This window comes from Musca autumnalis, unplaced genomic scaffold (genome assembly GCF_047663935.1).
Source record: "Musca autumnalis isolate F117 unplaced genomic scaffold, ASM4766393v1 scaffold_4, whole genome shotgun sequence".
NCBI lineage: Eukaryota > Metazoa > Arthropoda > Insecta > Diptera > Muscidae > Musca > Musca autumnalis.
Window position 1 is genome coordinate 186,353,950 of NW_027411977.1, and position 15,067 is coordinate 186,369,016.

Consider the following 15,067-nt stretch of genomic DNA (forward strand, 5'->3'; position numbering starts at 1 on the left):
CATACTCATTTAATACACAACATATTTATTCTAACACAGTAACCTACATTTCCTAACTTTTTTTCTTTTCTTCCCCTTTTCGTATCAAACCTTTCCATTGTAATCATGTCATTCTTATTTTAACATATCCTTCATTCATTCATTGTTTCTCTTTTCTTTGTGTGTATATTTACAGACTGATTTGCCGCCATTTATCATACGTATGCGTATGTGGGACAGTTATGGCACATATGTACCACTCAACAAACAAACAAGTGTTACAACAGGTCAACCACCTCCACCACCGCCTGTTGCTTCATCGGCAGATGGTGGCAAGCCAACGTTGTTGGATCCGACCACTTATGGCAACAGTTACTACTACAGTCCACAGAATCCCAAGCTGGGCAAAAATGTACGTGTCAACATTGATAATGCCTGGAATCCGGTGGATACCTACATCTATGGACCGACACAGTCGAGTATCTTTAATCAAGAGAATAAATATAGTGGTTACCAACAGCAAAGCGGTGGAGGCAAACAATCTGGTGGTAATGGCATAAATGCGGTAAAGGAAAGTTTAAATTATATTTCAAGCAGCAAAAGTGGTAAAGAAGCCAGCCAAAGTAGCATTGGAGCTGCTGGTGGTGGCGGTGTTGGCAATGCCATGGCTTTGATGAGCACCAAGGGAAAACGACGTTTAATGTTGGAAATTTACGATTATTGGACACCTAAACTATGCGATCATACGGCAATTAGCAGTACAGGCAACACATTGGGTCTTAATCGTCTGCGGCCTTGTAGTCCTTTGGAAAGTTATGTTAGCACCGGCAGAGATTTGGTAAGTAGAACAAAAAAGAAAATAATAATAAGTGGATAAAAGCCAACAAGGTAAATGTAATGAATTCACTATATGGGCGAGGGGTTAAGTGTTACGGATTTTGTTAAACCACAAACTGTACAAATAACGAAAGATACCAACACACATTGAATTTAAAATTCACCACAAAATTCACCCTTACGAATTGTTGCAAAAGTTGAAACGAAAAAAATGGAAATCCCCTGATCTTTGTCAGTGACATACTGGCTTGACATGTCAATCAATGTTGCTCGTAAATTTCAACTGATTGATAACGTCGTTCTGCTTCATTGGAATAGTGTTTTTTCATTCAGTTTTCAATAAAGTTTAATGAAATATTGCGCAGCATTTGATTCAAGCTGAGTTGAATAACATAAGTCAATATGCAGTTTTTAAAGGTGTTGCAGTTTTGGGTTTTGTTTAAACAGACCTAAGAATTTCATTTCATTCAAAAATGATTTCCTGTAGTGAGAATGAATGAACTTTTGCCTATTATTGCCTAAAATAACATACAGGGTGTTTTTTAAGCTAGATAGAACTTTAAATTGTAAAAAGTAACACAAAAAATTAAATTTTGATGAAACTTTTTTTATTTGTTTCAGTATACTCTGACAAATCATCATGAATAGACTCACGCTTGAACAGCGCTACGAAATTATCCAAATTTACTTTGAAAATCAGTCGTCGATTCGCGCAACTTATAGACGACTTTTATCGCAAAATTGTGTTCAGCGATGAGGCGCATTTTTGGATTAACGGGTTTGTTAATAAGCAAAATTGCCGCATATGGAGTGAGACCAATCCACAAGAAACCCTACAGACTCCATTACATCCAGAAAAATGCACCGTATGGTGCGGTTTTCACGCTGCTGGCATCATCGGACCTTATTTCTTCAAAAATGAGGCCGGAGCTCGCGTTACGGTCAATGGAGATCGTTACCGCACCATGATCAATGATTTTTTGTTTGAAAATATGGATGACATTGATCCGGAGGAGATGTGGTTTCAACAGGATGGCGCTACGTGTCATACGGCGAACGCAACCATCGACTTATTGAAATCAAAATTTGGCGATAAGTTGATTTCGAGAAGTGGACCTGTCAATTGGCCTCCATGGTCGTGCGATTTGACACCTCTCGATTATTTCCTGTGGGGCTACGTGAAGTCACTGGTTTATGCTGATAAACCTGCAACAATTGATGCCTTGGAGGCCAGCATTGTTCGTGTTATTCGTGACATACGGCCAGCAGTGCTCGAAAAAGTGGCCAAAAATTGGACGTCCAGAATGCCCATATGCCCGCGGTGCCCCTATGCCCGAATCATTTTCAAATGTTAATGTCACGTATTGATCTTTCGAATAAAAAAAAAAATTGATTACAATTTAATTTTTTGTGTTATTTTTTACAATTTCAAGTTCTATCGGGCTTAAAAAAACACCCTGTACATTCCATTTTATTATAAAACAAGTTAAAAAAGTATCATTCGGCTTTGCCGACAGAGACGGCTTTGTCGACAGCCTATGTGTGTACATCGAATGTATTTAGGGTCTTTTCAGAATTTTGTGAACCTTTTTGGACATTTGAACTTGCCGACAAAAATGTGGATTAAGATTAAAGTTCAAAGTGTTTCGGAGGAGGTACTTGAAGGCATCGACCGACATAGTTTAATATGGAAGTCGATCTTATTTTTCGAGTCATATTTTTTCCATAGATATCACGACCACTAGTAACTGCAGTGGGTCATGGTATAATTTTTGGACCAGTATGCCAGGAAGCATGGATTTGACCACGGAAAACATAATATCGTTGAAATAGGTCCGCAAAAAACAGAATCGGTATAAATTTCACGATGCTCTTGAAGCAACTTTAAATGGAAGGTGCTTACTTTACACCTGGGCAGTTTTTGCGGATTCTGAAACTACAATGTTCATAGCTGAGAAAAATCAAAAAACCAAAAAATCGCCGGAGCGCTTTTTAAATAAAACGCGATTCAACTTGACATTTTTTTGGGTTTTTTAGGTTTTCACGATTTTGCTTCGAAAACTTAGACCCTATCGAAATAGGACTAAATAAAAGGTTGTAGCTATGAAAATTCTCTACAAGATTTACTTCTATGATACTTTCGTAGTTTTTACCGTTATTAAGATATAGAAGTTCAAATTGGGACAATGCATTGACTTTATCGCTACCTTATAAAACAATGTCATACATGGTGCGCCTTAACTAACTTTATGTGAAAACCGCTTACACCTGCAAAGTTTTTGCGGATTTTGAAACAGCAATGTTCATAGGATGACGTAGGGGATGAATGATACCAAGCAACGGTCTTGACCGGCTTTAACATGGCAAAGCCCAGGATTTATCTTGGTCCCTCTTTCATCTCAAGTGGACACTGACCTCCCCGTGGTGTCACCTGGGGAACTGCCTTTAACACCCGTTAAAGGTAGTGTGCTAACATGTGCCGCGCGTTCACCCATAAGAACGTTAAAACCTTGGGTTTGGGCGTCGGGTTAGTAACCCTCCCCTAGAAAAAACATCCTACTATGAAAAAACGAAAGAAAAGAAAAACAAACCCCTCTAAAGTTGACGAACCCCGCAAACGTTTTAAGGACCATGATCTGCGAATCTGCACCTGGAATGTTCGCACTCTTTATAGAGAAGGTGCAGTCTTCGCATTGGCAGACGTACTTGAAAAGTACAAGGCCGATATGACGCCGATATAAAGGCGTCACAACAACACCTAAAGGTGACGCACTGTATTATAGCTGCCATGACGTAAAGGATGAGTTTGGTTGCGGATTCGTAGTTAGTCGGAGACTAAAACTTCTGGTATCCAGCTTCACCCCAGTGAATGAAAGGCTTGCTGCAATTCGAATGAAAGCTAAATTCTTCAACATCAGCTTTATTTGCGCTCATGCTCCCACTGAAGACAAGGACGAACAGACCAAAGATATATTTTACGAGCGCTTAGAAGAGACATATGACTGTTGCCCTGCCCATGACATTAAAATCATTCTAGGCGATTTTAATGCCAAAATTGGAAAGGAGAATATCTTTGGTCCAACAGTCGGGAAATTCAGTCTCCACAGTGAAACATCTGACAATGGTATGAGACTGATAGACTTTGCAGCTGCAAAAAACATGGTAGTTAGCAGTACCAGATTTAATCATCTCGATATTCATAAGGGCACCTGGCTGTCTCCAGATCAAAGAACAAGTAATCAAATTGATCATGTTGTAATAGATGGAAGACATTCATCGAGCGTGTTAGATGTACGATCGTTCCGAGGCGCAAACATTGATTCGGACCACTACCTTGTTGCAGCAAAGGTACGTTCCCGTCTAACCGTTGCAAATAAAGCACGAACAGACACAACGCGGAAGTTGGACATCGATAGGCTGCAAACACAACAGATAGCCACAGCATATTCCACTCAACTAGCCCAATTGCTTAACGCGAGCACTCCTTGTCCCGATAACATAACACAATGGCAACATATCGCCCACTCCATGCAAACAGCCGCAAAATCCATACTTGGATTCCAGAGACCTCCACAAAGGAATTCATGGTATGACCAGGAGTGTCGTGCTGCTACCGAAGAGAAAAATGCGGCATATAGAGCTACTTTACAATCAGTAGCAACGCGTAGCGCACGAGAGAGATATCGGGAGAAAAGGATAGAAGAGAAACGTCTTTTCCGCAAGAAAAAGAGAGAAATGGAAAAGTGGGAGTGTGAAAAAATCGAGATGTACAGGAGCCAGAATGAAGTCCGAAAATTCTACCAAAGAGTGAAACATCAAACAGATGGCTTTGGTACAGGCACATCCTCCTGTAGAGACCAGCAAGGTAATCTGGTAACAGATACAGATAGCGTGCTCAGGATATGGAAGGAACATTTCTCCAATCTGCTGGTATCCAATAGTAGCGAAGACGATGATACCACAGATACAATCCCAGAAGATGGTATAGAATGTATACCGCCCGGCCAAGATGAGGTAAAAACAGCAATCAACCGGCTGAAGAATAATAAAGCAGCAGGAGCCGATGGCTTACCAGCCGCATCAGCTAGTTAGCACCATCTGGCAGGAAGAAAGCGTACCCGACGATTGGAACCTGAACATCCTATGTCCCGTCCACAAGAAAGGAGATAAGACTGTATGCTCCAACTATAGGGGCATAAGTCTTCTCCCTATTGCCTATAAGATAGTGTCAGGGATATTGTGTGAACGACTAAAGCCAATGGTCAACGAAATAATTGGACCATACCAATGTGGCTTTAGACCTGGCAAGTCCACCATTGACCAGATATTTACCCTGCGGCAAATCCTAGAGAAGACCCAAGTAATGCAGATCGACACATTTCACCTTTTTGTCGATTATAAAGCAGCATTCGACAGTCCCCTCCGATCCAAGGTATTCCACGCAATGTCTGAATTTGGTATCCCCGCAAAGCTCATCCGGCTTTGTAAGATGATATTAACTGATACTAGGTCCTCAGTTAAAATTGGAAAGAACCTCTCCGAAGAATTTTGTACCAAAAGAGGTTTCAGACAAGGAGACAGCCTTTCGTGTGACCTATTCAACATTTTGCTGGAAAAGGTAATACGAGATGCAAATGTCAAAAGAAATGGCACAATTTACACCAATAGCCACATGTTACTTGCCTATGCTGATGACATAGACATCATGGGACGATCAGTAGAGGAAGTAACTGATACCTTTAGGAGGGACGAAGCAGAATCTGCGAAAGTGGGTCTGGCGGTAAACGGCGAAAAGACCAAATTGATGGTGTCGACGCGCAAAGCGTCCATAGAGCTCGGACCAACTGTGGAAGTTGGTACCTACAATTTTGAGGTATTTAAACACTTCGTCTACCTCGGCACTGCCATAAACACAACAAACAACATCAGTTGTGAAATAAGAAGATGAATTGTATTGGCCAACAGATGCTACTTTGGTCTAAGTAAGCAATTTAAAAACAAAGCCACATCTCGTCAAACAAAAATAACACTATACAAAACGCTGATACTACCCGTGCTAATGTATGGCTCCGAAGCATGGGTAATTACGCAAGCAGATAAGGCAGTGCTTGGTGTGTTTGAGAGGAAAATTCTTCGAAAGATCTACGGGCCGATTTGCGTTGACGGTGAATATCGACGTCGTATGAACCACGAGCTTTATAAGCTATACAAAGACATGAATATAGTTAAACGTATCGAGATGCAACGATTGCGTTGGCTAGGCCATATCATGAGAATGAGCGATGATGAACCCGCTAAAAAGGCGTATGAATACATGCCACATGGCGGTGCACGCAGAATCGGCAGGCCTAAGCTTCGATGGAGCATACAAGTGGATGAAGAAATGAAAAGGCGCGGTATTCCAAAAAGTCAAGCGAAAAACAGAGAGGAATGGAGATCTTTTCTTAGTTCGGTCTATGGAACAAATGTTCTGTAATGGGCCAACTAAGTAAGTAAGTAATGTTCATAGGGTGAAAATCCAAAAACCCAAAAAAATAGCTGGATGGATTTTTAGCTGTAAGAATTCTCTGCAAGATTGACTTTCATAACGTTTTCCTAGGTTGTACCATTTCTGAGATATAGAAGTTTAGTTCGCAGTTTTAGGTTTTTTTGTTAGGTTTTCACGTTTTTACTTGAGAACGGCAAGTCCTATCGAAATGGGACTAGAGAAAATCATATAGCTGTAAGAATTCTCTACATGATTGACTTTCATAACGTTTTCCTAGGTTGTACCATTTTTGAGATATATAAGTTTAAGTTGGGAAATTATAGTCATGGCATTGTTTTATAAGGAGGCGATACAGTCAGTGCATTGTCCAAATTTGAACTTATATATCTAAAAACGGCAAAACCTATGAAAATATCATAACTGCCAGTCTTGTAGAGAATTTTCACTGCTACAACATCTTCTTTAGTCCCATTTGCTATTTTTTAGTTTTTTGATTGATTTTTCTCATCTATGAACATTGAATTTTCAGAACCCGATTAAATTTCCCAGGTGTAAGCACCTTCCATTTAAATTTGGTTAAGGCGCACCGTGTATTCCAATGCATTTCAGAAAATAACAGTTTTCGTACTACTTAACAGAATGTTGTTATGATATGGTAACAACAGAGGTTAACTCCGTCTATCGATAATTTTGCACAATTGACTTTTCCTTTTTGTATAGAACAGTCATTTAATTTTGGGAATTGTTGAGATATTAACGCAGAATTTTCTTTTGGGTACAATATTTAGAATTTTCTTTTGAGTGTCCTGCTACCCCGGTATATTTTAGTTCCCGATCATATAAAGCATAGATCGTGAAAATCCATTCACTAGAAGGGTGGAAACGGTTGCTGCAAAAATTAAAAAAAAATGAGAAAAATGTTTTTGAAAATATCGCGGATTAATTTGCGTTTTCTGTGGATCGTTTCTTTTTCAGTTAAGAAACCGACACACCACTCGCGATTTCTGCGGAAACAGAGTTTTAAAAAGTTAATCGGTATGGAAGCTGTATCCGATTTATCCCAAAAATTGGTTGCCTTTGCCTTCACCAAAATTAATACTTCAAAAAACTTTAACGGTAGCGACATCAAGAACATTTTGAACAAAAAAGGTGGCGAAACGACCCCATGCTGCAATATATGTATAAAAAATCTAATTGGACAATTAATACGCTCCACGTAGTTTGTAATAATGCAAAACCAGGACTTTCTCTACAATGATAGGGACAATTTGTAGCATGGAAGGAAAATGTGATTCTCTACACAAAACCCATTATATATTAGGCACCAGGCCCGTTATCTAGCAGACATAGACTGACTTCATAAACGCAGTATTTACATTGCAAAAAATTACAATATCATAAAAAAACGAAGTAAATATGCGTGGCCCCGATGATGTCGTCAATAAAAAGACATGCTGCATTTATGAAGTTGCGACGATGTCATTTGGCGCATCATACTGCATTTATGAAGTCAGCCATGCAATTTGCATCCAGGAAAAAATTATTAGTTATTCTTCCATGTATAGGCTACTTTGGCGGTATATGCCCTCCAGGAATTCAAATTTGGATGAAAAATATAATTTTTAAATTTTTCATACAAAAGTAATGGTCCATTTCACCCGCTAAATAATATCATATCATCCAAAATTGTAGGCATCTTCTTCTACCTAAACTCTTACCTCGTGCAAAATTTCGTGACTATTGACAAAGAAATAACTGGATATATTAGGCTGTAACTCTGTTATCTGACCATGTACCCCAATACAATTGGCATCAATAGAAAGGTCAAGAGTTCCATATCACAGTATAGCCTACTTACTCGGAATGTGCATTTTAGAAATAAAGATAAAGATTTTCACAATTTTCATACAAAAGTTGTGGTTCTTTTATCCCTCTAAATATTATCTGATCATCATCTCAATTTGCAAGCTTCTTCTTTGTCATATACTCTTACCTTATTTAAAATTTCGGCGATCGGACGCTACAAAATTGAATAAAAATTCAATTTTTGGTCCATTTCACCCGCTAAATATTTCACGATCATCGCCAATAACAATAGGTGTCTATTCTGGTATGAACCCGACCTCCATGTTAAATTTCGTGACGATCGGTCGATAATTGCGACCTAGAATTTGATTACAATTTATAATGGACAGACGGACGGACGGACACACATCTCAAAATCGCTTTATCTCGTCGTGATATGACGACTCGTATACCACATTAGGGGTCTCCGACGAATATGTCGCGGCGTTACATAAATTTTTCCCAAAACAAACTTATAATACCCTTTCCACATAGTGGTGTAGGGTATAAATATTTGGGTGTTTTGTTGGCAAACTTGATGTATATATTTTCTTCATATATATTGCAAATACATATTTCACTTATTCGGCGGTTTTGTGGGACAAAATTTAATAAACTCAGATAAAGTACAACATTAACCCTAAAACCTAATTTATGACAAATAATTTTGTAGAATATTTTGATCTGATACGATCACATTTTAAAGGAGTTTTTGAGCTTTTTTGAAAGAGGGGACCAAAAAGAACCGTTTAGTGACGGACATGAGGGTTAATTTTTTTCATAAAAAGATAGCCCTTATTGTTGTCAGTAATATTGCCAAAGACACTTTATACCTAAAATGCAAGTATTCCAAGGAATCTGATGTCGAATATTTCAAAACCTGTAGAAATTGGCGGAACTTGCCACGCCTATTTAGGTTACTTCCCGACGTAAACTTTCAAAACGCCGTACACGAGTCTTCTTTTTTTCGGTCCACTTTCATAATCTGTGCGGGGTTTCTTGTAATTTTAAAAAAAGTTAAATTTTGTTGTACTGTGTTATTTACATAAACTATTCATAAATTATAAAAATCCATTAATTCCCAGAATATTTCATTGTGGTGGCGGCAATAACATTACAACGGCATTTACATTTGATTTAATTTTTTTCTTTGCGTATTCATGAAATATTTACAGTATTGGTTAGCATTGCTGTGACATGGGTTTCACGTATCTTTTTTTTTACTCCAATAGTATATGTAACTCACCTATACATTTTTTGGGATTTTGTTCTGTAGTTAACAACAACATTGATTTCTGTAATTTCCTATGATGGTCGGCCGTGGCTCTGGCAATAATAAATTAAACCACAATAAAATATAATACATTTCATTTTTTTTCTTCACTTCTATTAAACATTAACGGCATTGTAGTCGCATGCACACTTACTTAGTATATGAATTTTTCATTAGATCAAAATTGTAGCATTGGACAAATATATATGTATGTCGTACGTATATGCCAAAGTTTTTACCACCAATTGGACATTGGTATCCGCAAAATTTTTGTTGAGGTTTTTCGGTGTGCTTTTTCCCTATTTTTTTGTTAGTGGAATGTTCATGCTGCATATAAAAATATAAAAACGACATGTATACGCCACCGACCATCATCATCATGATGGTCAGGACCATGTCTCCGGACATGGTACATGTCCCACTCATATGCCATCAAATGAGTATGGTCGTTATGGTGACTACAAAAGAGAAATATTGTAAAATTAAGCCATAAAATTTTAATAGACTTTTTTGTGGTTCACAACACAATTTGAGGTTTTCCATTGCATATATACATGAGGCTTTAGATTGGATTTTATGTATGCAGGCATAGTAGAAGTATACTTAGATGATGATGATTGTGTTGTGGGAGCAACAACATCATGGTAGACATCAACGCCATCATCATGCAAGCGACACCCCATATAAATGCCATCAAATTTCGGCCATGTTGCAATGCTGTCGTGGATGGTCATTTTGTTGTTTTGCAAACATTGATGCCAGAGATGACCACCGCCAGCAACCACCACCTCAACTAAATTGTTTCGACTTATGGTTCATCAGCTTGCAGTCATTCGGTCAGTCATCCAGCCAGCTGACAAGCCTCATACGCATGCAATCGCTTGACTCCCAAAAAGAAATGAGGCATAATTAGTTGAGTGTGGGATATAACGTAAACTTCACACAAATGAAGATGTCCATAGGGTTGCACAGGTTGCAAACTATTTTCAATCGATTCAATACTCATTGAAACAACCAGTGGTGAAACGGAACAATACCCTAGGGCATTTTTATATTATACCATAATATGGAGAGTATAATTAAATTTGTCATTCCGTTTGTAACACATCGAAATATTCATCGGAGACCCTATAAAGTTTCTATATTCTTGATCAGGCAAAATTTTGAATCGATATAACCATGTCCGTCAAGATACAGCTCGCAATTTTTAAGCTAGAGCTTTCTAATTTGGTATAGAAATTTCTAGTACTTCTAGGATGCAAATGGGCTATATCGGTCCACGTTTTGATATAGCCCCCATAGAACGGTACCACCCGATTTTTGGTATTTTTAAGGCTTTGGCCTCATTATCACACCGAAATGGCTGAAATTTGTCGGTACAGGTCCACCCCTTAGAATAGCCCCCATAGAACGGCATTTTTAAGGTTGTGGCTGAAATTTGGTATTTAGTATTAAACGTTCCATATGAAATTTGGCAGTATAGGTCCACGCCTTAGTATAGCCACCTTAGAACTGTACCTCCCTATTTTCAGTATTTTGAAGGTTGTGGTCTCAATATTCCTCAGAAATGGCTGAAATTTTGTATTTAGTCTTCGTTGAGGTATACAACTTTCACCCATAAATTTGTCGGTATACGCCTTCACGCCTTCATAAAGCCGCAATAGAACGGTACCTCCCGATTTCCGGCATATTGAAGGTTGTGGCCACAACCATCCATCGAAATGGCTGAAATTTGGCATTTGGTCTTCCGTTGGGGTATTAAACGTTCCATATTAAATTTTTTGGTGTAGGTCTACGCCTTTATATAGCCCCCATAGAACGTACCTCCCGATTTTCGGTGTTTTGAAGGTTGTGGCCTCAATATACCTCCAAAATGGCTGAAATTTAGTATTTAGTCTTCGTTGGGGGTATAAAACTTTGCTCCAGAAACTTGTCAGTACAGATCCACGCCTTAGTATAGCCCCCATAGAACGGTACCTCCCTATTTACGGCATTTTGAAGTTTGTTTGTTAGTTTTCATTGAGGGTATAAAACTTTCTCCCAGAAATTTGCGAGTATAGGTCAACGCCTTCATATATCCCCCATAGAAACGGTACCTCCCGATTTTCGGTATTTTGAAAGTTGTGGCCACAGCAACTCACCGAAATGACTGAAATTTGGTATTTAGTCTTTGTTGGAGGTAAAAGCCGTTCTGACAGAAATTCGTTTGTATAGGTTCACGTTTCGATATAGTCCCCATAGAGCCGATTTTCGTAATTCTGAAAGTTTTGACGTTAATATCCCACCGAAAGACTTAAATTTGTTACTTAGTTTTCCATGGGTGTTATAAAATATTCCAGAAGAGAATAATCAGTATAGGTCCGGGTGGTTGAGAATCGATCTGAGTCTTTCCTAAAATTGCATCTACGCTGAAGGTCTGATGGATATGCCAGGTCTAAAGTAGGTCTAGGCTTTAGGATTGTGTAGTAACCTCTGTACAATTGTATATGCGATTCTGTCTTGAACTCACTCTAGATGTGTCGTATATAGCCCAGGTTATTTGTTGGGATTGTTTCTGTGGCAACTTCATCGTGGCCATTGCAATCCCACGTCGACGGGCTCTTTGATACAGGATTGACCGGCCTGCCACCTCAGTGTACAAATGTTTGTATTTGTGCAATTTTTCTGTGTTGGAAGCAGAATATCCCGGAATTTCTGCTTAGCTTTTTTTTGTCCGTGCCGTAATGGAGGAAAACCCAACAACGGCAATGATGTACTCAGTTTATCACATCAGCATCCAGCACCCTCAAACTCCATCACAAATCAATAGATACCGGGAGTGGGTGTAACTCAGGGGCTGCCTTGGACACGTCCATGAGAGGGACTACGATGGTGATATGTTTCTGCATTTTGAGTGAACAAAGCGCCCAGTGACTCGTTGTCGTCGTCATAAGAATAAGATATTCCTCCGCAGTCCCCTGCAACAGTCCTGTTCCAATCCCTCAAAATGCATCCTTTTTGCAATATAGTTGCAATGACCCCGAGGAAAGATCATGTAATTAGGGGAATATATGATTCGGAAGAATATCATGTTCGCGGCGGTCCCTCCAAAAGTAATTGCACACACAGCACATAACGTCAGCCATTCCTGTTTCAATCCCTCAAAATGCATCCTTCTTGCAATTTAGTTGAAATGACCCGAGCTAAGATCATGTGAATAGCGGAATATATGATTCGGAAGAATATCTTGGTCGCGGCGGAGAAGGAAAATAAGCTCAACAGCACCTGAAGCTTACAGCGTTGTGATGGTTACAACGTACTGAGAAAGGATCACGCCAGAAATGGGTGGGTAGCTTTCCTGTTGCACCAGTCTGTTCAATACAGAACTATCTTGCTTGAGCCCTGTAGTCCGATTCTCTAACTCATTTTTCGAGTTAACGACAAATGTCGGTAAAATTAAAACGCAAATTTATGAATGAAAAGTTCAAATATAAGTTGACAACACTGTTGCTATCAGTAGAACTTTACGACTACTTTTTTTGGTCGCTAACTTACCGAAAAATAGCGTTAATTACCGAATTTATAAGCATTTAAATTTTACCGATTTTTGTCGGTAACGCAAAAAATGTGTTAGAGAATCGCACTACTGATCTAATGACCTGTACAGGGAATGTATGGGGGGTAGCAGTCTGGTGTGGAACTGCAGAGGTAGAGTTGCTTAACATATACATCCCGCCGATAATTGGCTGTACTATAAGTTATAGACCCAACGTAATCCCGCTTTTGGAATGTCCACAAACTGGTCTTGTTGGACTTTAGTGCTCATCACGGCAATGACCAGAGGGTATAGTGCTGGATGAGCAGATTGAAAGCTCTACGTTTTGCACGGTTAACGGGGGCGCCCCTACCATAACTAACGGAGAGTGCCACAGTTCGCCGCATATAAACATCGTGCCACGTGGTCTGACAAATGACGTCACCTGGAAGCCCTTTTTTCTTGTTGTACCAAGGCAAACATGTTCGTCCATGTATTATTTCAGATATACGCCTCTGGTACCTCTGTATCTAGACTCAAAAACTCTGCAACTTGGACTGGTTGCGTCCATAAAGAATCAGGAGACAGGGGAGTGGATATACTGGGCAGCTTCACAAATGCAGCATGTCGTGCGCTCCTAATTCACATGCAGGGAATGTGTTGGGTACCGTGTCATAAATTCGGGTCCAATATGAATTGAGACGACTGCATCGTCCGGTTTTAGCAGTGCTAGAATCACTCGTGTTTGCCAAGGCAACTTGCGTTCTTCTGCAGCGATGGATAGGATAGACCAAGTAAGGCATTTACCCTGTACCTTTGTACTGCCTGCATCCTACATACTAACTGCTATTCAAGCCTGCCTGATAGGCTCATTGATCTAGAGATTCTCGCTTATACCTTTGGACCTCTCTATGTGCAGATTATGAAGATCTCTCCTGAAGTACGTGGGTGGGAGAAGCTTGTCCACTAGATCGTGGCAGTGATGCTCAACGCTTTAACATCGAAGCAGGCACTGCATTGACAACATCTTGTTGTGTTGATGTGCTGATAAAATCTTCGTCTCCTTGACATGAGGACGCACCCTGTAGCAGTCCTCAGGGCGACATTCTGGCAGGTTTGAATATTCTTCAACTGCGCAGTCCTATTAATTGGATACCACAATGGCGCCGCATAGCTTACCACAGACCGGCATTTATAAAAATTCAGTGCCACCGGCCAACGACTTGAGAACCTCTTTAGAGGAAGAACTGCAATAGAACAAGACGCCAAGGTCGTATAGTCATCCGCATACATTACGATATCTATTCCGTCTTGAGGTGTGGAATTTTAGAAAGGTAGGAGTTAAACAAATCCAAAAATATCACCCCGCCTTGGTGAACTCTACTGGTCTTGCACTTCTTATTTCTGAATTCAAGAAACGACTGGCATCCAGACATATAGTTGATTATCTAACGATTCACATACGACAAATATTCGCTATGTATTCGCACAGCCTGGCATGGTTGACGGTATCGAAGGCCTTCGATAAGTCAAGAGCCACCATAATTCGCACGGCCAGTTCTGGTTCGGTCCTCGATGGATATGGCGTGTAATGCTATTGTTGATCTGTGCATTTTCCGGAACCCATGCTGATATTGGGCAACTGCTAAACTTTTCTCGTATGGGGAGGAGCAGTGTCTCTAGAAGAAGAAGATCGGTCTGTACGATTCACCTCTGCTGGCATCAACTTTATAGCCTTCTAGTGCAATAAGTGTGGCTTACGATAGATTGAGGACACTTGTTAAATACTTAAGCCCGGATTGCTTAACATTACCATTGTAACACCGCGTGGGTCCATCGCTTTGGAACATTTCGCGTTTCGGATGACATCTGCAACATCGCTCATCATAAATTGTGGCGGTACCTCCTTTGCTGAGAGCATTGATGTCAACGCCTGCACGTTGTCGTAACAACAGAGAATAGCGAATTCAAATGAGAGCTACGTCAGCCGTTGCTTAACAAAGGGATATTAGTCTCCAATCAAATCTCTCTCATTTATTTTGACACCAATGGCTGAGAGGTTTCTTATAAGACATAGCACACTCCTTTTTGACCTATCACTCTCAGGGTGCTCTATAAATTGCCGGTTGTA

General features: G+C 39.8%; 1 protein-coding gene across 12 annotated transcripts in view; it reads left to right on the forward strand.

Moving 5' to 3' along the window:
* Positions 1-15,067, forward strand: part of LOC141402723 (uncharacterized) — a 688,471-nt gene that overhangs the window by 574,657 nt on the left and 98,747 nt on the right. For all 12 annotated transcript variants that reach the window (XM_073984599.1, XM_073984586.1, XM_073984598.1 and 9 more), the window contains one exon: positions 176-817. In XM_073984599.1, coding sequence (XP_073840700.1) covers positions 176-817 — 642 coding nt within the window. The remainder of the gene's footprint in view (positions 1-175; positions 818-15,067) is intronic.